Raw genomic sequence first — 19,258 nt, 5'->3', positions numbered from 1 at the left:
AACCTTCATCTCTTAGGCTGTAGCTCTAGCCCATTTCCTTTCATTCAAGTAAGAACAATACCCGTCCCTATCTCTCTGCACCCCTTATCCTGTGCTCTCTTTGTATTTATCCCTTAGGTTCTAACAGGATCTTCCCCCTCTACAGTTCTTCAAGAAGAGATGGGATTGCTACCACCCTTCCCCGGAAAATAACGAAAGGAAACCGCGGCCAAGGCCCAGCCGAACCCAGGAAACCGTGCCCCACCCAGGCCCAGTCCCTGCCCACACCCTTTAACCGGCTCCAGCCACTCCCCGGACCGAGGTCGAGGGCTCAAACGGGCAGCGGGACTACAACTCCCAGCAGGTTGTGCAACCACGCCCCCGCCTCCGCAGCTCCCGCCCGCCCCCCGATTCTCCATTGGCCTTCCGGGGGTGGGGATTAAATGGGAGGTGGCCGAGAGGCTGCGGCCGGGGTTTGTCCCCTGCTCGGCTTCCGTAGAGGAAGGCGCCCAGACCTGAATCTGGGATTTCGGTTCCCCCCCTACCCCTTCCCCGGGGTCCGGGGGTGACATTGCACCGCGCCCCTCACGGGGTCGCGTCGCCACCCTACGCGTACTCCCTAGCTGGCGTGCTCTTCCCATTCGCCTCTCTTGGCCCGGCCTCCACCCCGCCCCCAGCTGCCCAGCCATGGGGGCCGCGGTGTTTTTCGGATGCACTTTCGTCGCTTTCGGCCCGGCCTTTGCACTTTTCTTGATCACTGTGGCTGGAGACCCGCTTCGCGTCATCATCTTGGTCGCGGGGTGAGTAGGGGGTCGGGGAGACGTGGGAGGGCGCCGAAGAGAGAGATCCGGAAGGGGCTGGAGGAACTGGGGCTAACCTGGGAGCCTGAGTTGGGAGAGACAAGTGGGAGGTGAAGATTGGAAAGGGTCGAATCAGGGGTCTGGGTGATTTGCCTTCTACCGCAGTTGGTTTCCACCTTCCAGAGATCTCACAGATTCCTCCTATACTCCTCCCGGCGACGTCAGAGGAGGCCCAAGGCCAAGACTTGTAAGGGGGCTGTGCTGACCTCGGCCAGCCCTAAGGGAGAATCCAGGAATGGATACCTCGCCCTACTGTGCTCGTACACTCTGGCTCTCATCGCTCTGAAGACTCTTTAATCAGATTTCTACCCTTTTCCCTGCGTCCAGATCCATACAGACTCTCTTGGTGGAGATACCTATCCTATCTCCTCCCTGTTTCCCTTACCATCCGGAAGTCTTAACTTCCACTTTTCATGCTGCAGCTTTGGTTGGTTCCCCTCCTTGATTTCTCTGGCTGCCCCTATCCTTGCCTGTCTGATTGCCCTTGTCTTTCCTCAGGGCATTTTTCTGGCTGGTCTCCCTGCTCTTGGCCTCTGTGGTCTGGTTCATCTTGGTCCATGTGACCGACCGGTCAGATGCCCGGCTCCAGTATGGTCTCCTGATATTTGGTGCTGCGGTCTCTGTCCTTCTACAGGAGGTGTTCCGCTTTGCCTACTACAAGCTGCTTAAGTAAGAAGATGGGATGGTCTGGAAGGGAGGGCAGAGGATTGCACTGTAGAAGTGGGGCAGCCCTGGTGGTGGTTTGGAAGAGGAGGCACTAAGGGAGGACATTAGAGGGAAAGGAGCATTCCTGCCTTCCCTCATGTTTTCCCCACCCTACCCCAGGAAGGCAGATGAGGGGTTAGCATCGCTGAGTGAGGACGGAAGATCGCCCATCTCCATCCGCCAGATGGCCTATGGTGAGCCAAGGGAGAGGGACTGCAGGAGGGAGTTGGACACCCCCTTCCCAGGGAAGTCTCTAGACATCCACATGTTCTAAGTGGCTTCTTGTTTTCCTTCATACCTGACTCCTAAGGAGAGGTGGTCTGGAAGGAGAGTAGGTGTGGGGGAGTTGTGACCTGGAATGGGGAGGGATCACTGGTAATCAGGCTATAGTGATCTCTGACATTGATGAGACCCTCCCTCCCCCCAGTTTCTGGTCTTTCCTTCGGTATCATCAGTGGTGTCTTCTCTGTTATCAATATTTTGGCCGATGCACTTGGGCCAGGTGTGGTTGGGATCCATGGAGACTCACCCTATTACTTCCTGACTTCAGGTAAGATCCACTTTCTGTCTCACCTTCATGCCCCAACTGTCCCTGGCCCTGATCTGATTTATTGGCCCTCCCTGGGAGACTTCTTTGGCTCACCATCTCAGGAGGCTGGGAGAAGATGAGGGATGTAGCTCATCCCCATCTCCCTCCCTGCAGCCTTTCTGACAGCAGCCATTATCCTGCTCCATACCTTTTGGGGAGTTGTGTTCTTTGATGCCTGTGAGAGGAGACGGTACTGGGCTTTGGGCCTGGTGGTTGGGAGTCACCTACTGACATCGGGACTGGTGAGTTGGGGATACCAGGGGCCTGAGTTAGAGAGAAAAGAATTTAATGGTGAGTGGGATGGAGGGGAAATATATCCTCACTTCTTGATGTCTTAAAACTTACCTTGGGAGGAGGAAGAAAGGTGAGTCTTTAGAGGTTTCTCACCTCAGCATCAGTTGTATCATCTGCTCCAGAGATGCCCTGGGGAGGAGTTTGAATGGATTAGTCAAATTGTAATGCAGCTGGCGTGAGGTGAGCAGGAGTGGCAGAAACCTCTTAGGGAGCTGAAAATCAAGTCTCCTTAGCCACAACATGTTGGTGCTCTGAAAGGAAGGAATGGGGGATTTGAGTGAGATATCTGGGGGAGATTTGGGTCAAAGGCACAAAGAGAATATGGAGATTAGGCAGAGGGAGAATCTAACCTCTCTTCTACTCTTACCCCATCCCCAGACATTCCTGAACCCCTGGTACGAGGCCAGCCTGCTGCCCATCTATGCGGTCACTGTTTCCATGGGACTCTGGGCCTTCATCACAGCTGGAGGGTCCCTCCGAAGTATCCAGCGCAGCCTTTCGTGTAAGGACTGACTACCTGGACTGATCGCCTGACAGATCCCACCTGCCTGCCCACTGCCCATGACTGAGCCCAGCCCCAGCCCGGGTCCATTGCCCACTGTTCTCTATCTCCTTCTCGTCGGTCTATCCCACTACCTTCAGGGTTTTGCTTTGTCCACTTGTGACCTTTAGTCTCTAGGCTTTACTAGGAGCAGTCTGGGTTCAGCCAGTCAGTGACTGGTGGGTTTGAATCTGCACTTATCCCCACCACCTGGGGACTCCCTTGTTGTCCAGGCCTCCCCATGTGTCAGTGCTCTGCTCTTACCCTGCCCAAGACTCACCCCCCTTCCCCTCTGCAGGCCGACGGCAGGAGGACAGTCAGGTGATGGTGTATTCTGCCCTGCGCATCCCACCCGAGGACTGAGGGAACCTGGGGGGGACCCCTGGGCCTGGAGTGCCCTCCTGATCTCCTCGCCCTGTATTGCTCCATCTCCAGTACTGGTCAGTGCAGGTTGCCAAGAAAAGGGACCTAGCTTAGCCATTGCCATGGAGATGAAATTAATGGAGGCTCAAGGGTAGACGAGCTCTGAGTTACCCAGTACCCCCTCCCCAGAATGGACATCTTGGTCTTTTTCTCAGGTCTGAGGGGAGCCATTTTTGGTGTGATAAAGAACCCAAACTGCCTTTTTTTGTGTGTATGGGGAGGAGGTATGTTGGAATTCTTCTCCTAACCTCCTTGGACTGTATTTTCCCTCCTCAAATTGCTCCTCGTGTCTGGGCTCATATCTGTCCACCTTTCCACATAGTCCCAGGCCTTGGTGGAAAGGAAGGAAGTGCATGTTTGGGAACTGGTATTACTGAAACTAATGTTTTAACCTCCTCGACCACCAGCGTCCCTCCTCTCCCCAAGGTGAAGTGGAGGGTGCTGCCGTGAGCTGGCCCACTCCAGAGCTGCATTGCCACTAGAGGAGTCAGACTACCATGACATTGCAGGGAAGGAGGGCAGAATTTTTTCTAGTTTTTAATTAGGGTGTGTGGGGGGCAGGGAGGTTTTCTATAAACTGTATCATTTTCTGCTGAGGATGGCATGACCCATCCTTTTAATCAAGGTGATTGTGATTTTGACTAATAAAAAGGACTTTATAATTGTGGGGGAACTTGGCTTTTAAGGGAGGGGATAACATGTTAATTTGCCCTCTTGCCTCTCTTGTCTGCCTTCCTTCCTAACCTGGCAACCTCTGATCCCCTCCGAGCATAGCTTAGGAGCAAGGGCAGAAATCTGGGCTGGTGGTCTAACATGTTAGAAACTATGGGTTAAGCATTTTCCAAAAGTGGATCTCCCCTTCCAGGAATTGGGTACCAGGAGTTATTCATCCCTGCTGCTTTTTCGCTATCCTTTGCCCGCTTCTGCCACCTAAGGGTTAAGGAACTCTCCTAATCTCAGGAGCCCCAAAGATAAGGCCAGAGGTGAGGTCAGAAACTTTAATTTCCAAATATATTGAGCAAAAAAATAGAACCCCAACAACAGCAGCCTTTTTTTCTAAGAGGAGATCCTGCACTATATCTAGGGGAAGGGACATAAAGGTGAGGGGGTGGGGGACTTTGGGGTACATCCCCAACTTCCTGTAGAATTTAACTTGCTCTCTGCTTTGTCAACTTAGGGATTGTCTGATCTCCTTCTATATGTTTTGAGAGGCTGGAGGCTCTGCTGTTCTTCCTTAAATGAGGGCCTGTCCATGCCTCTCTGTAGGGGCTGTTCAGAGGAAGGAGGGGTGTCACCCTACATCTCCTATAGTATTTTCTGGCCAATCTGTGTACCCTATTTTAGAAGCTCCCTCATAGGCATGACGGGAAGGCATCCATGATGTCCAAGAGGGAGTCTATGCCTCGGTGGCTCGTGCTGAGGTGAAGACCACACTTTTCCGGCTTCCCATCCTCTTCTTCCTGAAAGGGGGAATGGTTCATGGAAATGACTAGTGTCCTAGGTGAAACAGATTAGAGGTGGACTAGGAGAGTGCTTTTCAGTAGAAAAGAAAGGATTAGAAGAATGGAAAGTAGGACCTCACCGAATCTTTCTAGCAATGAAATAAACAGCCAGCAGAAGGCAGAGACAGCCAACCATGATTCCCACTCCTAGACTCAGCATTTCTCCTGGGAAAGACAAAGGTGGAAGGTGTCAGCCTAGGACTAACAGAGATTTTGAGCCTTTCCCTTACTCGCTGAGGAGTCCCCCACCCCATACCTGGGTAGAGCTGTCTTACCTGTGGTATACAAGAATCCTGCTGTAAGGGAAGAAAACTTAGGTCAGTGAGACTTCGCATCCCCATCCCAGCTGGGAGAAGCACACTGTACTTCCATGCCTGGGGAAATCACCTGGCTACTCGGGGTTCGGGGATGGTTCCCAGTCCAAGCAAGTCCTGGGAACCTCTTCCTGTCTTAGCCTTCTTTTCCTTCTCAGGGGCTCCCTAGTTGCTGCCATTGAGTCCCCCAGTTTCCCATCTCCTTTTCCGAGCCCTGTGCACTCACCTTGGATGAAAGAGGCAAAGACTGTTCGCTGATTGAGAGGCTGGGGGGCTCGGTAGTTCTGTACCAGGAGCTCAGGGGGCTCTCCTTCTGTGGAGAACAGTGTCTCCTGAAGCTTTTCCAGCTGAGGAGTAGAAGAGTGGCATTGGCGGGGAAATGTCACTCGCTTTGGGGAGTGGAAAAGGGTCTGAGGTTACAATGGTGTCTTTCTGCTCCCTCACCTCTCCACCACTTACCTGTTCCATTGAAATCTGGGCCCTTTGATTGAAGACTGTCCAGAGCACGCTCTGGTAGCAGGGGGGTGTGGTAAGCGAGCCATTGTAACGGAAGAACTGCCCCAGCTGAGGGGGAAGCAGCTCTCCCACGTTGAAGGGAGGCACGGAGGTCTTCTCATCTGGAGGAGAACAGACTAGGACTCATCTTCCTCTCACTGCACGCTAGCTTACCTAGACAGGGCTCCCAGAAGTGAAGCCCCCTGGCCCTAAAGCTCACTGCTTCATCCCAGGCGTCTTAGGGGAATTTTCCTTGAACTCTAATCGTACTTTGTCCTAAGATAGATTTTTAGGGCCCACCTTTATGCCTAATTTCATGCAGGTGACCCAGAATGTGTTCATAAGCTGGATTCTTAGTCTCGCCCGCCTGGAAGGGGAAGAAAGGGAGAGAGTTTGGAATGAATCCATGTTCGCAATAAGACATTCATGTATAGAATAAATGGTCAGAGTGGGTTGCTGACTTGCCTTGGGAGGGAGACCACCAACAGACATGGGCAGAATAGGGCTGAGGGATACAGACGGAGTGGAGAGAGACCTGGGAGGGATTGGGGGCCACTGACCTCAATGAGGATGCCCAAGACAGCCAGGCCCTGAGGTCTCTGAGCAGCTTCACTCAAGCTATCATAGGAGTCAGAATCATAATGTACGATGTGGAGCTGAGGGAGGGGAGAGGAGATTGAATCATTTAATGTTTTTCTACTACCTCCTCTCAAAGGTTTTGACCCTAGCCACCAACACCACCTCTAGCATGCCCTCAATCTGTCCCATAAAGGTTGACCTTATCCACCAAGTAGGACTTTCCCCAGTTTCCAGATCCTTCCTTTCCCCAGCACCACCCATGCCTGTCACTGTTGCCTAGTCCAAGCTTTGCTCCCTGGTACCTCTGCAGCTGTGGCTTTGCTGTTGATCTGGTGCTCTGACCCCCCCGGGGCTCCTTTCTGACCCCAGTGCAGATGGAGCTGGGCAGCTACATATTTTTGAGGAAGTCCTTCCAGGTACAGGGCAGGAGGCAGAGAGAGTTGCACTGTGAGGAAAAGAGAGCAAGCTAGGGTTGATGGAGGAATGTGAACACATTCCCACCTGTGAGTTGCCACCACTTCTTGGGAGACTTGGCCAGCCTTTTCTCTCTCCCTCCCCCAGTAGCACCCAGCTCTTCCCAGAGGTCACTGCTTTTCTAGAACTTCTACCCCTTTCTCAGTCAGGATCAAGTTGATGCTATGATACTAATCCATCCATAGAGATCTTGATCACAGACATTCAGTTCCCTTTTTTGGCTGCTGGAGCCTCATCCCCATTCTCACATCTCCATATTTATAGATGAAGTCTTCTGAGAATTCAGAAGTTAGGAGAAGGCCTCTTTCCCTGCCTCCTAAGATTGGAACTGGAGCCTACACCCTCTTGCAGCCTGGGCTTTTTACCTGTGTGACCATTATTGTGCATGTCCAAAGGCTCAGTGCCAGGCTCGTCATATCCGTGGGGCTGCAGAGCAGGCAATTCAGGATCAAAAGTCACACTGTCCGTCTGGATATTTATGGGGGACTGGGCATTGCTTCCACACTCAGGGTAAGAGGCTGGCCAATGGTCTTGACCATGTGGACCTGGTGGGGGGAGTTACCATGGACATTTGTCATGTCCTTCAGCCCCAGCCACACTTGAGCAACCCGCCCCCCCCCCAAGTAATACATCTGTGTGGAGGTAGAAATGCTCTTCCCTCCACCCCAGGTGAAACCCCGAGTTGTGCAGGGCTGGGTGAGGTAGGAGTCCCTGCTGGGCTTGCTGCTGCAACTCCCTTCACCTCCCCAGAGGCAGTGATGATTCCCCGGCTCTCGTGATAGATGGGGAGTAATGGCTTTACTTACCTGTAGTTTGAGAGCAAGAAAGCTGAATAAGAGGAACAGGGGTGGGTAGGAAGCCTGTGTACCCAGGGAGCTGGGATTAGAGTAGGAGCAGGACAACTGGGAAGAAAATGACCCTGGAGAGAGGGTCTCTGTGGGACTGTAGCAAGTGGCCTTGGGATTCAGATCTGTTGACTTGTAATCATTCATGTCTTGCTCTCACACTGGACCTTGCATTCACTCTGGAATTCCGTTGTTATTAATCAGGAGTTCAAAGGAATTGAGTTCACCTCTATCAGGGTCACAAACTCTCCTACCAGCCTCTTCCTCACCTGTGATCTCAAGCTCTGTCCTAATGCCAGATATGAGTGGGAGGGTGGGATTGATTAGGATAAAGAGAGAGCCAGGAGGAGATTTGGCAGCTAAGCTCAGGGTTTCTTTCCCCACCTGGTTTCCTTTCCACTCCAGCTCCCTCACTTCCACATGGATTGACTGAGGACATAACTGGCTTTTCTGCTGAATCAGGAGGTGTGGGATTTGATAGTTAGAACAGAGTCCAGGAATTATATATGCAAAACCTAGGACAAGAGGAGATGGGGAAGGGAGGAGCTAGGGTGAGAAGCTAAAGGAAACCTCCCCACCCACACGGCAACAGTCTTTCTGCCAGGTGAAGAGGTCCCAGTGTGCAAGGGGTGTCGTAGGTCTTGGGTTCTGCTCTCACCCTCATAGGTCCAGTGTTGACCTGCAAGGCAGAGTACTTTGAGTTACAGCCAGTGCAGCCTGGAGCAGCGCCCTCCTCCACTCCCCTCTCTCTTGGGCACTCTGCACTGCTCCACCTCCCTCTGCTCTTTCTCCTCCCTCCACTCCAGCACTTCCCAGAGGAAGCCCTGAAACTGGACACCTCGGTGGAAAGGTCGGGGGGCCTATTTAAAATTACCAGCCAGGCTGTCCTTGTGTTTGCTAAGTAAAGGGGGAGGAGAAATGAAAAGAGATAAAGCCCAGAGACTAAAATTAACCTGGATCCAAATGTGCAGTCTGCCCAACGGTCAGTTTTCTCCAGCCTCTGCCAATCCAATCTAACACTTAGAAGATTGGTGTGAGGTGAGGGTGTGGGCAGAGGGTTTGGAGGAAAGGGACTAGAACAAGCGGAAGGAAAGAAGTTCAGAGTGGGGGGCGGTGCTGCTGAGGGGAGAAGAGCGATTATTCCTTTGCTTTGAAGCGTTGCAGAATCAGGGCACTGAGCTGTAAATTCCCGTTTAAGTTCCTCCTTCTGGTCTCAGTAACTCTAAAGGAAACATTCTCCATCACCAGGAGCCTCTGCTCCCTAGATTTCCAGTTGGCTAAGGAAGGCAGGAGTCAGGGCAGGGTCCACTCCACATTGAGGGTGGTGGGTGGCCACAGGCAGCCAGGCTGGCAGGGACAGGATGAAAGTGAAGCATTGTGTGTGGAAAAAGAGAGCTGCCAGCTGGGTCACGTGCCAGGCTCTCGTGCAGTCCTGTCTCGGGCTGAAAGGCCGGGGGTCTGCTGGTCGAGACCTCATCCAGGGCCAAACTGCTTCAAGGGAAAAGGGAGGCCTTCTTGCGGGTTTTCTCTACATTATTCAAATTGCTGGAGACTTTGGAGAAAAGTCTGAAATTCCTTCCTCTGTGTTTCTTGTTCCCTTAAATTCCTCAGACTTCTAAGATATCCTTGATCTCATCCCTGGACTCTTCTGCTGGCCCATCCCTTGGTTCAGACGCCCTGAAAAGCAGCCCAGGGGAGGGCTGGTGGCAGCCTCTCGTTTGCCAGCTCAGTGGGACACCCCAACAACTTGAGTTCCCTGGTTCTGTGCAGGCTGGCAGCCTTGCCCTTCACCACTCACTAAATCCTCAACACACTAATTCTACATCTCTTCCTCCTCTTTCCCTATTTTTTTCCTTTTTCCTCAGATGCAATTTGCAACTCTCCATTTGGTTTCCCTTGCCCTGACATCATCCTCTCTGCATTCCCCTTTCGCTCTCTAGACACCACTGCCCACCCCTCCCCCACCACATTCTGTTCTTCCAACAGATCTTAATTACACACCTACTATGTGCTGGATACTGGCTTAGCCACAGGAAACACAGAAATGGGGGGTAGGGTTCCTGGGGACACTCCTGGAGCCCCTTGGTCTGTTCTCCCAAGAGTCCCTCCTCCTCTCCTGGGGGCTCCTGAAAGTCCTTTGTACACTGTAAAGGGCCCAACAACGTTGACTATTATTGCTACTGGTTTTAGGGAAAAACTGAGGAATTTGTCTCCCTGTAGAATCAAGAGGGGACCTCAGCCATGAGGTTCATGGTTGAGGACTAGGGTCTGAGTTAGGCAGGAGGTGTAGGGTATACCCCCACCCCCCATCAGCCCTCTATCCTTTCACTCCAGGCCTCTTTGGCTCCATAATTGGAGGAGTTTGTAAATAAAGAAGGCCAGGAGGGCTGCCTGGGACTAGGGCAGTGAGGGAAAGGGCTCCAGAGAGAAGCTGTAGCCTGCAAAGAGATTCCCGCAGTGTGTGTACACATCCTGCCCCCGGCTGGTTCTCTCCTATCTCCGCAAACAGCAAGGCTGAAAAGGCAAAGGGAAAAGAAGGAAAGTGGTCTCCTTCCCACTCCTCTCTTTCTCTGCATCCCTGAGCCTATTATTCTAGCCCCGAGGCTTCCTTTTACACTCCTCCCTCCGGTTAAGCATGCATGGCGACTTGTGGACATCAGCACAGACACACAGACATCCAGATGTACCTACCCCCGTCTGCAGCCAGGATCCAAAGCAACTCTAGCAGGAGGCTGAAGAACAACATGGTATCCTCAGAAGGAGCACAAGGTACTGAGAGTTTGGGGACTAGAGGACTAGGGCAGGCAGAGAGAGGCGGGGAGGGGGAGAGAGAGAGAGAGAGGGAGAGAGAGGGAGAGGAGATTCCTGAAGTTGAGTGTATTTATTTTTTTCTCTTGCTATTTCTATGTCTCTGCGGGCTTCCAGGGGATTTGGTTTTCCTAGGGTACCGTGGGTTTCTGAGTCCCCAAGACAAAAGTCCTGCTGCCTCTCTCTCTGTTCTCTTTTTTATCTCCCTCTTGCAGTCTTCCCTCCACTTGCTGGCCAGCGACTTCACAATTGCCTCCTGCTTTTAAGGTGGCTCTGAAAGGGTGTACGTGGGGAGGGGGGGCTGCCTGGGTTGCTGGCGAACAGCTCCTTAAATAGCCGATTAGGCACGCAGGATGGCCCTGCTCACAGCCGAGCGCGGCGGGTTTCACAGGAGTCCTGGCCCTGGCTCAGGAGCCCAGCTGGGGTGAGCTCTTCCTTCCTCTGCTGTTCACACAGACACTGTTCAGATGAGTGTCCCCTGGAGTGGGCAGGGGCAGGGGCAGGGAAGGCGAGCTTTGGGGTTTAATCCAGCCTCCTCAGGGAGACACTGGGTTCTCATTCCCTGTCTGGCTTCTTTGAGGAGCAACTCCTTGGGTAGTACGGGCAGATGGTGGGAGGACCTGTTCCCAGTCCCCTGCAGAATTTGAGCTGCCCTGGAATAGGAAGAGTCCAGAGTTAGGAGAGAGGTAACAAGAAGGAGTTGGGAGACTCTGGGTGCTGGGGGAGGGTAGGAAGTCAAGGACTAAAACCTGGGTTGTGGCGAATAAGAGAAGTGAGGCAAAGAGAACTTGTTTGGAGTAATCTCTTTCTCCTGCGCCTGTCACCACCCCCTTCCCACGGTGAGGCCTGGGTCCACGTGCCTGTGTGGCCTGGGTGGGGGGTGGTTTGTTTGCTGTATAAAGCCCATTTGTATGCCCAGTGGGGGAGGGGCTGCAGTAGCACCATGGAGAGACAGCGGCTCCAACTGCCAGGCCCAGCCACCTCCCTCCCCAGGGAGCCCAGATCTAGGGCGGCTTTTGTCACTGAAGAGGACACTGACCCCTGGCAGGGAGGCCAGCGCAGGAGGAGAGATGGGGAGACCTTAGAAACAATCGCTCCCACCATCAAAAAAAGGGCAGACTCCAGAGAAAGGGGGGGAGGGAGCAGAGAGACCATGTGATCCAGCTGGAAGAGGGGCCCGGGGTCTTCCCTCCCGCCCAACAAAGGGCTGAGCAGGACGTGTTGGGCTGAGTGAAGCCTGCCACCAGGAGCTGGGAGCTGGGCAAGTGGAGCATAGAGGCTGCCGTGTCTCAGGAATGTGGGCTGGTGCTTGTTCCTCCACGGGACTGGAAATCCCGATCGGAATGTACATCCTAAATCCCTCATTAGAGAATGTGAAACTCACAGATAATTTCATGCCAGACATTGAAACCTCTTTCTTCTCCATACCCTTCACCAGAGTCACCAGCCAGGAAGATGCACCTGATTGAGCTCCCTCTGCCGACCTTCCTCCTGCCAAGTAGCAATAAATAGCCAAAACAAAGGGAGCAGAAGCTAAATAGGGAGCAGGATGAAAGCCAAATGAGCAGAATAATGCACGTCCTGGCTCATCAGCGCCTGCAGAGGCAGGAGCCCGCCGTGCCTTTCTGTCCCCTGTGATTGATCTGCAAAGCAAAGCTATTTTGCAGATGTCATTTCCTTTTTAATTCTCTCATCACCCTCCAATTATTTTTCCCTTACAGAAAAGTTTATGATTTGAGGTTCCCCCAAAGCCCCACCTGTCCCATCTAAGAAGAATGAAAGGCTTAAAGTGTAAATCAGACTTCCTGGGAATCAGGTTAGTTAACACAGAGGAAGAGAAAAAAGAAATAAAGCAGAGATTTTTTGCACGGTAGGAAAGAAGATGCTTGGGCAGAGTGACCTCTGCCAGGACAGAGTTCTTTTGGAGCGTCTGGGACTGTGATGCAGCCTCCCAAGGCAGTAGTGTGTCTCGCCAGGCGCCACCTCCCGGTTGTCTATGAATTTTTTAGTTTTTAAAACTTTAATTTAAAATGTTTTGTGTGTCATTCCTTCTGGGAAGTGTTTCACTGCTGATGGGCTTCGGGATTTTGCCCACACAATTCAACATTGTTTCAACAAAGATGTCCTAGCCCCACATCAGCACTTTCCACTTCTGACTGAGCAGCCCCTCCAGGCCCTCGTGCTTCCTCAATGGACAAAGGCCCTGGTTTCTAGGAGAAAGGGAGAAAGGAGGCAAACGCCGCCCTCCTGGGACTTCCCTTGACTTTGATCTTTGGCTTTACTGTGGATATTCCTGTTGTCACCAGACTGATTTGGAATAGGTTGTCAAAAGGACCCTTATATGTTAAAAAAGACACCTCCTAATCCCAACACACACTCTCTCTCTCTCGCTTGCTCGCTCGCTCGCTCGCTCTCTCTCACTCTCTCTCTCACACATACACTCTCTCCACCTTAGCTGCTACTCAAACGAGCACTTTTGTTTCAATTCCTGCTTCTCCCCCTCCAGCCCATTCCTCACTCGGGTTGGCTAAAACCCTCCTAAAACCAAGGTATTTTGCTGCCTTCTGGCGCCATCTGCTGTCCTTTTAAATTCAGTGAAACGTGAACAGATCGGAGAATCAAAAGTGTCCAACTGTGTTGCCTATTTCGTTAATTTTTTCTTAAAAGGTCCTTTTTAAAAAGGGTATTTAAACTCACTAAATATCCTAAATAGTCTGAAAAACTTTACAGGAATCCACAAAGGGCTCTGAGTTTTTGTGGTGGGGTATGTGAAAGTTAATGAAGGAGGAAGGCAGACCAAAAGGAAAGGAGAATGGTCAACACAGGAACTTAAGCAGTCCAGGTGGTAACTAATTGCTGAGAAGAGAGAATCAAGGAGGAGACAGAATTAGATGGAATTTGATTTCCTAAAAGGCAAGCCATGTTGTGCCATGAAATACTGTAGACCCAGAGATATTCTGATTTGATAGGTAATCACACAAAAGTTTTCAAGAATTAAAGTCAAAGTAATTTGGGGATGGGGATAGTCAGAACTCTTTGGATCATTTTCTTAGTTTCCCAGTTCTCGTTGCACGACAGATGCAGTATGAGAATCTTGTAGACAGAAGACAGGTAAAAGTTTGTGGTCTGAACTATTGCAACTTTAATTAAAAAGGAGTAATTTTGTGTCATGCATTGATTTCATGCCCAGAACACTGCCTGGTACGTAAATATTTGCTGATTGAATGAATGAATCTAGTCATTGGAACATATATTTACATTCTGCCTTTGGTATTTTGCAGAATTTTAGACCAGAAAGGTCCTCAGGCATCATTCCAACTCCCTTGTTGTACCCTGTAAAGACTGAGTTTTGAGGGATTTCAGGATTCTCCTGTGGTTAGTCATATACCTGCTAAGCTAAACCAGCACGAGGACACAGACACCCTTGAACGTTCTCCTACACTACCGGTTCTCAAATGTCAGTGTGCATCAGAATCACCTAGAAAGCTTGTTAAAATACAGATCTCTGGGCTTCCTCCCATAGCTCCTAATTCTGTAGGTCTGGGGTATGTCCAGAGAGATGCATTTCTAACAGGTACCCCAGGTGATTGGTGCTTTAGTGGTTAAGATTCATCACTTTCACTTCTGAGGCCCAGGTTCATTTCTTAGTGGGGAAACCGCATCACCCGTCTGTTGGTTGTCATACTGTGGTGGCTGCCTGTGGCTGTGATGCTGAAAGCGATGCCACCAGGATTTCAAATACTGGCAGGTCACCCATGGTGGACAAGTTTCAGTGGCACTTCCAGACTAAGACAGACTAGGGAGAACAACCTGGCCTTCCACTTCTGAAAAAATTGGCTGTGAAAACCCTATGAATAGCAGAGGAACATTGTCTGATACAGTGCCAGAAAGTGAGAGGATGGCGTAAAAAGTCCGAGCAGGTTCCACTCTGCTGTACACAGGGTCACAAGGAGCCAGAATCGACTCAGCAGCACTGACAACAACCACCACCACCCCAGGTGATGCTGTTGCTACTGGTCTAAGGGACCACATTTGAGAATCAATACCCTACACCCACTGGAGAAGCAGAGGTAGTAAGGAGTTTGCCATTCTTTGTAGGATTCCAGCCATCTGGAATTGTTCTTTGCAGTCACCTTTGTAGAGGTTAGCAACAATTGCTTCATTAGTTTACACACGTATATTGAGTACTTGTAGGTGCTGGGCACCGTGCAGGCCCTAGAAATAAAAAGTTAAGAAGACATAATCCCTGCCCTCAAGAACTTCACAGTCTCTTAGGGGATGCAGACACCTTACTCAATTACTAGAATACATCATGAGACATTCTAAATGGTGGTAGAGCAAAGTGTTATGGGAACCAACGGAGGTAGGCAATTAGCAGTGAGATTTTCTTTACCTGACATCAACAATCATCCCACAGGATGAGAGCATAACCAGGTCTTATAGTTATGTTCAAGAAGATAAAAATTGTCACTCCAATGTAGGCTGACCCATGCTTCACCCTCTCTGAGAGTGACACCAAAGGATAGGTTATGTCAAAGCAGGATTCTCCTTATTATGTTTAATGAACTGCTTCCTCTGAAAAGACTAAGGAAAAAGGATATCATGGTGCCCTGTAATTGTAATTGTTTGTTCCGTCTGCTCTGGTGGCACTTCATTCTGCCTGTCTTTTCCCTTTTCTTCTTGTTCTCTACCATTCATCTAACTCAGATGAAGGTTGTGTACCAACCCAAGCAAAAGACATGATCACTTCTACCACTTCCCTTCATTGATGAGAAGGTTCTAGTTAGAGATTTTTTCTTTCTTTCTGAAAGAACTGTTATGTCTGAATTGCTATAGGAATAGGACTCAGAGGATAATATAGCAAAATCTCGTGGCCATGGGTAGCTTATTACTGGTTTAATCATCCCCCAAATAAAAAGTCTGTTCTCAGATCAGATTGTGACAAATGATTTGTTCTTTGAAACCTTATAGTGAAAGTTTGCTGTGCTTTCATTGACATTTTATTTGCTTCAAAATATCTATACATTTTTTTAAAAAACATGAGTCTTGAGGGGTAAAGGGCGTTGGCTGAGGTCACATAGAAATATTACTAGGACAAAGAATCAGGCTCTCACTGATCTTTCACTCAAAATGTGTTAACATACTTAAAAAACAAAAACAAAAACCTTTAAAGAAAATAGAAGACATTTTTGGCTCTGGTTGCTGCTGCCTCAGTTAATTCTCCTAGTGGGTGGGGCAGCATTGATCTGAGGAGGAGATCCAGATACAAAACCAACAACCTCTCCCTTTTTTTTTAATGCTTCAGGTCATTTCTAAGGAACATCTGCAGAAGTGCAATCCAGTTATTAATGAGCTCCTAGAGCCTGCATTCTCCCCATTTTTCTACCATCCAATATGCTTATTATTTCATGTTTTACATATATTTTTGTTTAATTAGCACTATCACAGGATGGTTATAAATCCATGCACATTGGGAAGAATTGACTTTTTTGCTCCTTTTTTAAAAAATAAAAAGGAAATAATTACTTAGAGTTGGCTCCAGAAAGGTAGGGAACATCAGATCTTAGCAATGGCTTGTCACTTTTCCTCTTATTATTTTTTAATTATACAAATCATACCTGATTAGTCTAGGGAAAATAGAAGATTCAAAAAAACAAAAATAGTAAAAATAACATCATTCAAAATTCTCCCAATTAGAGATAACCCCTGTTAACATTTTGATACCTTACAAACTTTTTTCTATGAAGCTACATCTAAATGCATATATTTTGTGTGTATAAATACTGGTTTTTTACAAAAACTACACCGTACTATGTACATAATTGGCATATAACCTTTTTTCCTTAATACTATTTTGTGAACGTTCTTCTATTCTTCTATGTCAGTAATTATATATCACTATCTACTTATTTATTTTTTTAATTTTTATTTCTTTCTTTATTTTTTGAGGAAGATTAGCCCTGAGCTAACTGCTGCCAATCCTCCTCTTTTTGCTGAGGAAGACTGGCCCTGAGCTAACATCCATGCCCATCTTCCTCTACTTTATATGTGGGACGCCTACCACAGCATGGCGTGCCAAGCGGTGCCGTGTCTGCACCTGGGATCTGAGCCAGGGAACCCCTGGGCCGCCAAAGCAGAACAAGTGCATTTAGCCGCTGCACCACTGGGCTGGCTCCACTGTCATCAATTTAAACTCCGTAGTATTGTATAGAAGTAACCTAATGTATTTAACCAATTCTCTGCCTTTGAACTATTAGGTTTTTAAAAAATTTTTACCTATGACAAACAGTACTTCAATTATAATACTCTTGTTCATATATATTTACACCCTTGTCCAATTATTTCCTAGAAGTAGAATCGCAAGAGGGTGTATATATATTTTTTAATTTTTTAGTATGAAAAATCTCAAACTCCTTTTTTAAAGTCAGATTTAAGAAGGTATAATTGAAATAGAGTAAAATGCACCTTAAATGTACAGTTCTGAGTGTTGAGAAATCCATACAGTTGTGTAGCCACCTTCATAATCAAGATACGGAACGGTTCATCACCCCCGCGCCACCATAGTTCCCTCGTGCCCCTTTGTAGTCGGCTTCTCTTCCCACACTCATCCTTTCATAACTACTGATCTGCTTTCTGACCCTATAATTTTGCCTTTCCCAGAATGTCTGATGTATTAAATTATACAGTATGTAGCCTTTTGAGTCTGGCTTCTCTCACTTAGTATTCATTCATGTTGTTGCATATCAGGAATTTGCTTCACTTAATTGCTGAGCTTTTCCATTATGTAGATGTACCACAGTTTGTTTATCCATTTACCAGTTGAAGAACATGTGGGTTGTTTCTAATTTTTGGCAACCATGATAAAACCACTATAAACATTCGAGTAGAGGTTTTTGAGTGGACATATGTTTTTATTGTTCTTAATTAAATACCCAGTGCTGAGTTGTATGGTAAGTGTATGTTTAACTTTGTAAAAACTGTCAAACCATTTTTCATAGTGGTTGTACTGTTTTTCATTCCCACCAGCAGTGTATGAGAGCTCTGGCTGCTCCAGCACTTCACAGTGTCAGTTACCAAATAAAGGTAGCCATTCTCATAGATGTGTAGTGATATTTCATTTTGGCTTTAATTTGGGGTATGCACTATTTTAGAGTTTTTGCTATATTTATTGCCATATTGCTGTCTATAAATATTATACTCCTCCAATGGTATATACACAAGTTGTCACTCTTTTCTTCTTTCTTTGGGGAAATAAACAAAGGACCCTACAATTGGTGTTCCATAATTAGGCAAAAATTCAGTATTTTTCTTTTCCTCGTGAAATTTTAGTTATCACACAAATAAAATTCATTTGTATCATGGTTAAATTTCTATACAATGAATCCCATCTTCTTACGGATTTTCAGTGTAAAGTGAGAGATCTGTTCATTTGGAGGAAATTTTGGCTTAAAGATGAGTAAAGTCTACATGAGTGAGTGTAGCAAGCTCTTCAAGGATACACATTGAAAGTAAACCCATCATTTTATAAGAAATCATAATGCTAAAGTAATTTATACTAATGCAAAATACTACTTGTCAAGATAGCTCAAATAACCAAGCAGGAGAAAAGCTTAATGAAATGGACCATATTGCACCAGTCACCCAGCTTCTATCAAATTTTGATATATTTCAGTAGGATTGCATTCAACACTTTGATTACTAAGACTGCTTTTGGCATTCTGTGGAAGCCATTGGCTTGATTGAGTTGAAGTTAAGTAGAAACAAAAACACAGCCTTGGCAAAAATCTAAACTGTATTAATAAAGAAACAGGGGAACATACTTACTGAAACACATGGCAGAAGAGTATACCAAAATCCTATCGACAGGCATTGTGCATTGAGTAAGTTGTTTATCTTGTAACTGTGTAAATTTTGATTTGGCATGCTAAACTCCCACACAACAAACAAAATACCTATATTCTTTTTTCTTTTTTTCCTTTTTTTTTGAGGAAGATTAGCCCTGAGCTAACATCTGCTGCCAATCCTCCTCTTTTTGCTGAGGAAGACTGGCCCTGAGCTAACATCCATACCCACCTTTCACTATTTTATGTGTGGGACACCTGCCACAGCATGGCTTGCCAAGTGGTGCCATGTCCGCACCCAGGATCCGAACCAGCAAACCCCGGGCTGCTGAAGTGGAACGTGCGAACTTAACCACTGTGCCATTGGGCCAGCCCCTATACCTATATTCTTATCTTTTACCAGGGAATAAGAAAAGCAGACATTGGTTTAAAGGTAGCTGGCCCATTCAATATGTTTTGTTGTATTTGTAGAAGGTCCACAAGTCAATTGTTAGCTACCTCATATTTTTTTTAGTTTTTATTTTTATCAAAGTAGTACAGGTACATAGTTTAAAAAGTCAAACAGATCAATAAATGTCATAATTAAACACTCTAGTCTCTGCACATCCAATTCCTACTTCCTAGAGATAATCACTGCAACTTTTTAACTTTTTTGTAGTCTATTACTCCAAATTTCCAATCTGTAACTCCAAATTTCCAAAAACACGTTTACACCGCTATTTCTTCATTTTTCGATTTTAGATATTATTATCTATAAACTTCCAACTATGAAAGATGAGCATTTACCTCTTTTACACAAGACTCGCTTCCCAACACGTTTCTACCTTATCTTCCTGATATAGTTATTATATCACATTTTAGTTAAATCAGCATTTAGCATTTAAATTGTCATCAATATTTACTCACAGCTAAGCCAAGGAGTGAATTATGATATTCCCTTTCTTTTACAACCTTTTTTTTTTTTTTTTTTTTGGTGAGGAAGATTCACCTTAAGCTAACATCCGTTGCT

At 47.7% G+C, this 19,258-nt stretch overlaps 3 protein-coding genes across 15 annotated transcripts in view; 2 read left to right on the top strand and 1 right to left on the bottom strand.

Annotated features, from left to right (window-relative positions):
• APH1A (aph-1 homolog A, gamma-secretase subunit) overlaps positions 1–4,107 on the top strand; it is a 43,916-nt gene extending 39,809 nt beyond the window's left edge. The window contains exons 3-9 of one of the 2 annotated variants that reach the window (XM_014865406.3): positions 118–779; positions 1,338–1,508; positions 1,665–1,738; positions 1,972–2,094; positions 2,248–2,375; positions 2,806–2,929; positions 3,267–4,107. In XM_014865406.3, coding sequence (XP_014720892.1) covers positions 667–779; positions 1,338–1,508; positions 1,665–1,738; positions 1,972–2,094; positions 2,248–2,375; positions 2,806–2,929; positions 3,267–3,331 — 798 coding nt within the window. In that variant the 5' untranslated portion in view covers positions 118–666 and the 3' untranslated portion in view covers positions 3,332–4,107. Of the gene's footprint in view, positions 1–117; positions 780–1,337; positions 1,509–1,664; positions 1,739–1,971; positions 2,095–2,247; positions 2,376–2,805; positions 2,930–3,266 lie in introns of those variants that run through there. The other variant, XM_014865407.3, reaches the window with a different exon arrangement.
• CA14 (carbonic anhydrase 14) lies at positions 728–10,672 on the bottom strand. Of its 12 annotated transcripts, none has more exons than XR_011498003.1 (14): positions 10,292–10,419; positions 8,183–8,279; positions 7,121–7,300; positions 6,584–6,726; positions 6,263–6,358; positions 6,003–6,069; positions 5,667–5,824; positions 5,434–5,554; positions 5,169–5,189; positions 4,974–5,058; positions 4,726–4,851; positions 2,479–2,556; positions 2,282–2,397; positions 728–864 (listed from the first exon to the last, which is right to left on the bottom strand). XR_011498003.1 is itself a non-coding variant. In XM_014865403.3 (12 exons), exons 2-12 carry the CDS (start codon positions 10,344–10,346, stop codon positions 4,788–4,790), a joined length of 1,011 nt encoding a protein of 336 aa, XP_014720889.1. In that variant the 5' UTR covers positions 10,347–10,395; positions 10,549–10,672; the 3' UTR covers positions 4,389–4,787. The 12 variants fall into 12 exon arrangements, 7 of the variants coding, with proteins under 7 accessions (XP_014720889.1, XP_044614472.1, XP_044614470.1 ...); XR_011498004.1 differs by having other exon boundaries at positions 2,521–2,556; XR_011498005.1 differs by lacking the exons at positions 728–864; positions 2,282–2,397 and having other exon boundaries at positions 2,541–2,678.
• The window catches only part of ANP32E (acidic nuclear phosphoprotein 32 family member E), a 33,137-nt gene continuing 23,872 nt past the window's right edge, over positions 9,994–19,258 (top strand). Inside the window, exon 1 of the mRNA XM_070496848.1 lies at positions 9,994–10,369. The gene's annotated coding sequence lies outside the window, so the exon portion shown is untranslated. The remainder of the gene's footprint in view (positions 10,370–19,258) is intronic.

This window comes from Equus asinus, chromosome 25 (assembly GCF_041296235.1).
Source record: "Equus asinus isolate D_3611 breed Donkey chromosome 25, EquAss-T2T_v2, whole genome shotgun sequence".
NCBI lineage: Eukaryota > Metazoa > Chordata > Mammalia > Perissodactyla > Equidae > Equus > Equus asinus.
The sequence above is the reverse complement of the archived record's forward strand: the minus strand, read 5'-3'. Positions and strand labels throughout refer to the sequence as shown.

What these genes read in the sequence shown, in the direction of transcription:
- CA14 (XM_070496849.1), bottom strand. Translation starts at nt 8,264, where the DNA reads ATGAGGGTGAGAGCAGAACCCAAGACCTACGACACCCCTTGCACACTG. An exon ending in TCTTGGGCATCCTCATTGAG is followed by an intron (nt 6,070 to 6,262) that starts GTCAGTGGCCCC and finishes TTCCCCTTCCAG; the next exon opens with GCGGGCGAGACTAAGAATCC. An exon ending in CCCAGATTTCAATGGAACAG is followed by an intron (nt 5,555 to 5,666) that starts GTAAGTGGTGGA and finishes TCTACTCCTCAG; the next exon opens with CTGGAAAAGCTTCAGGAGAC.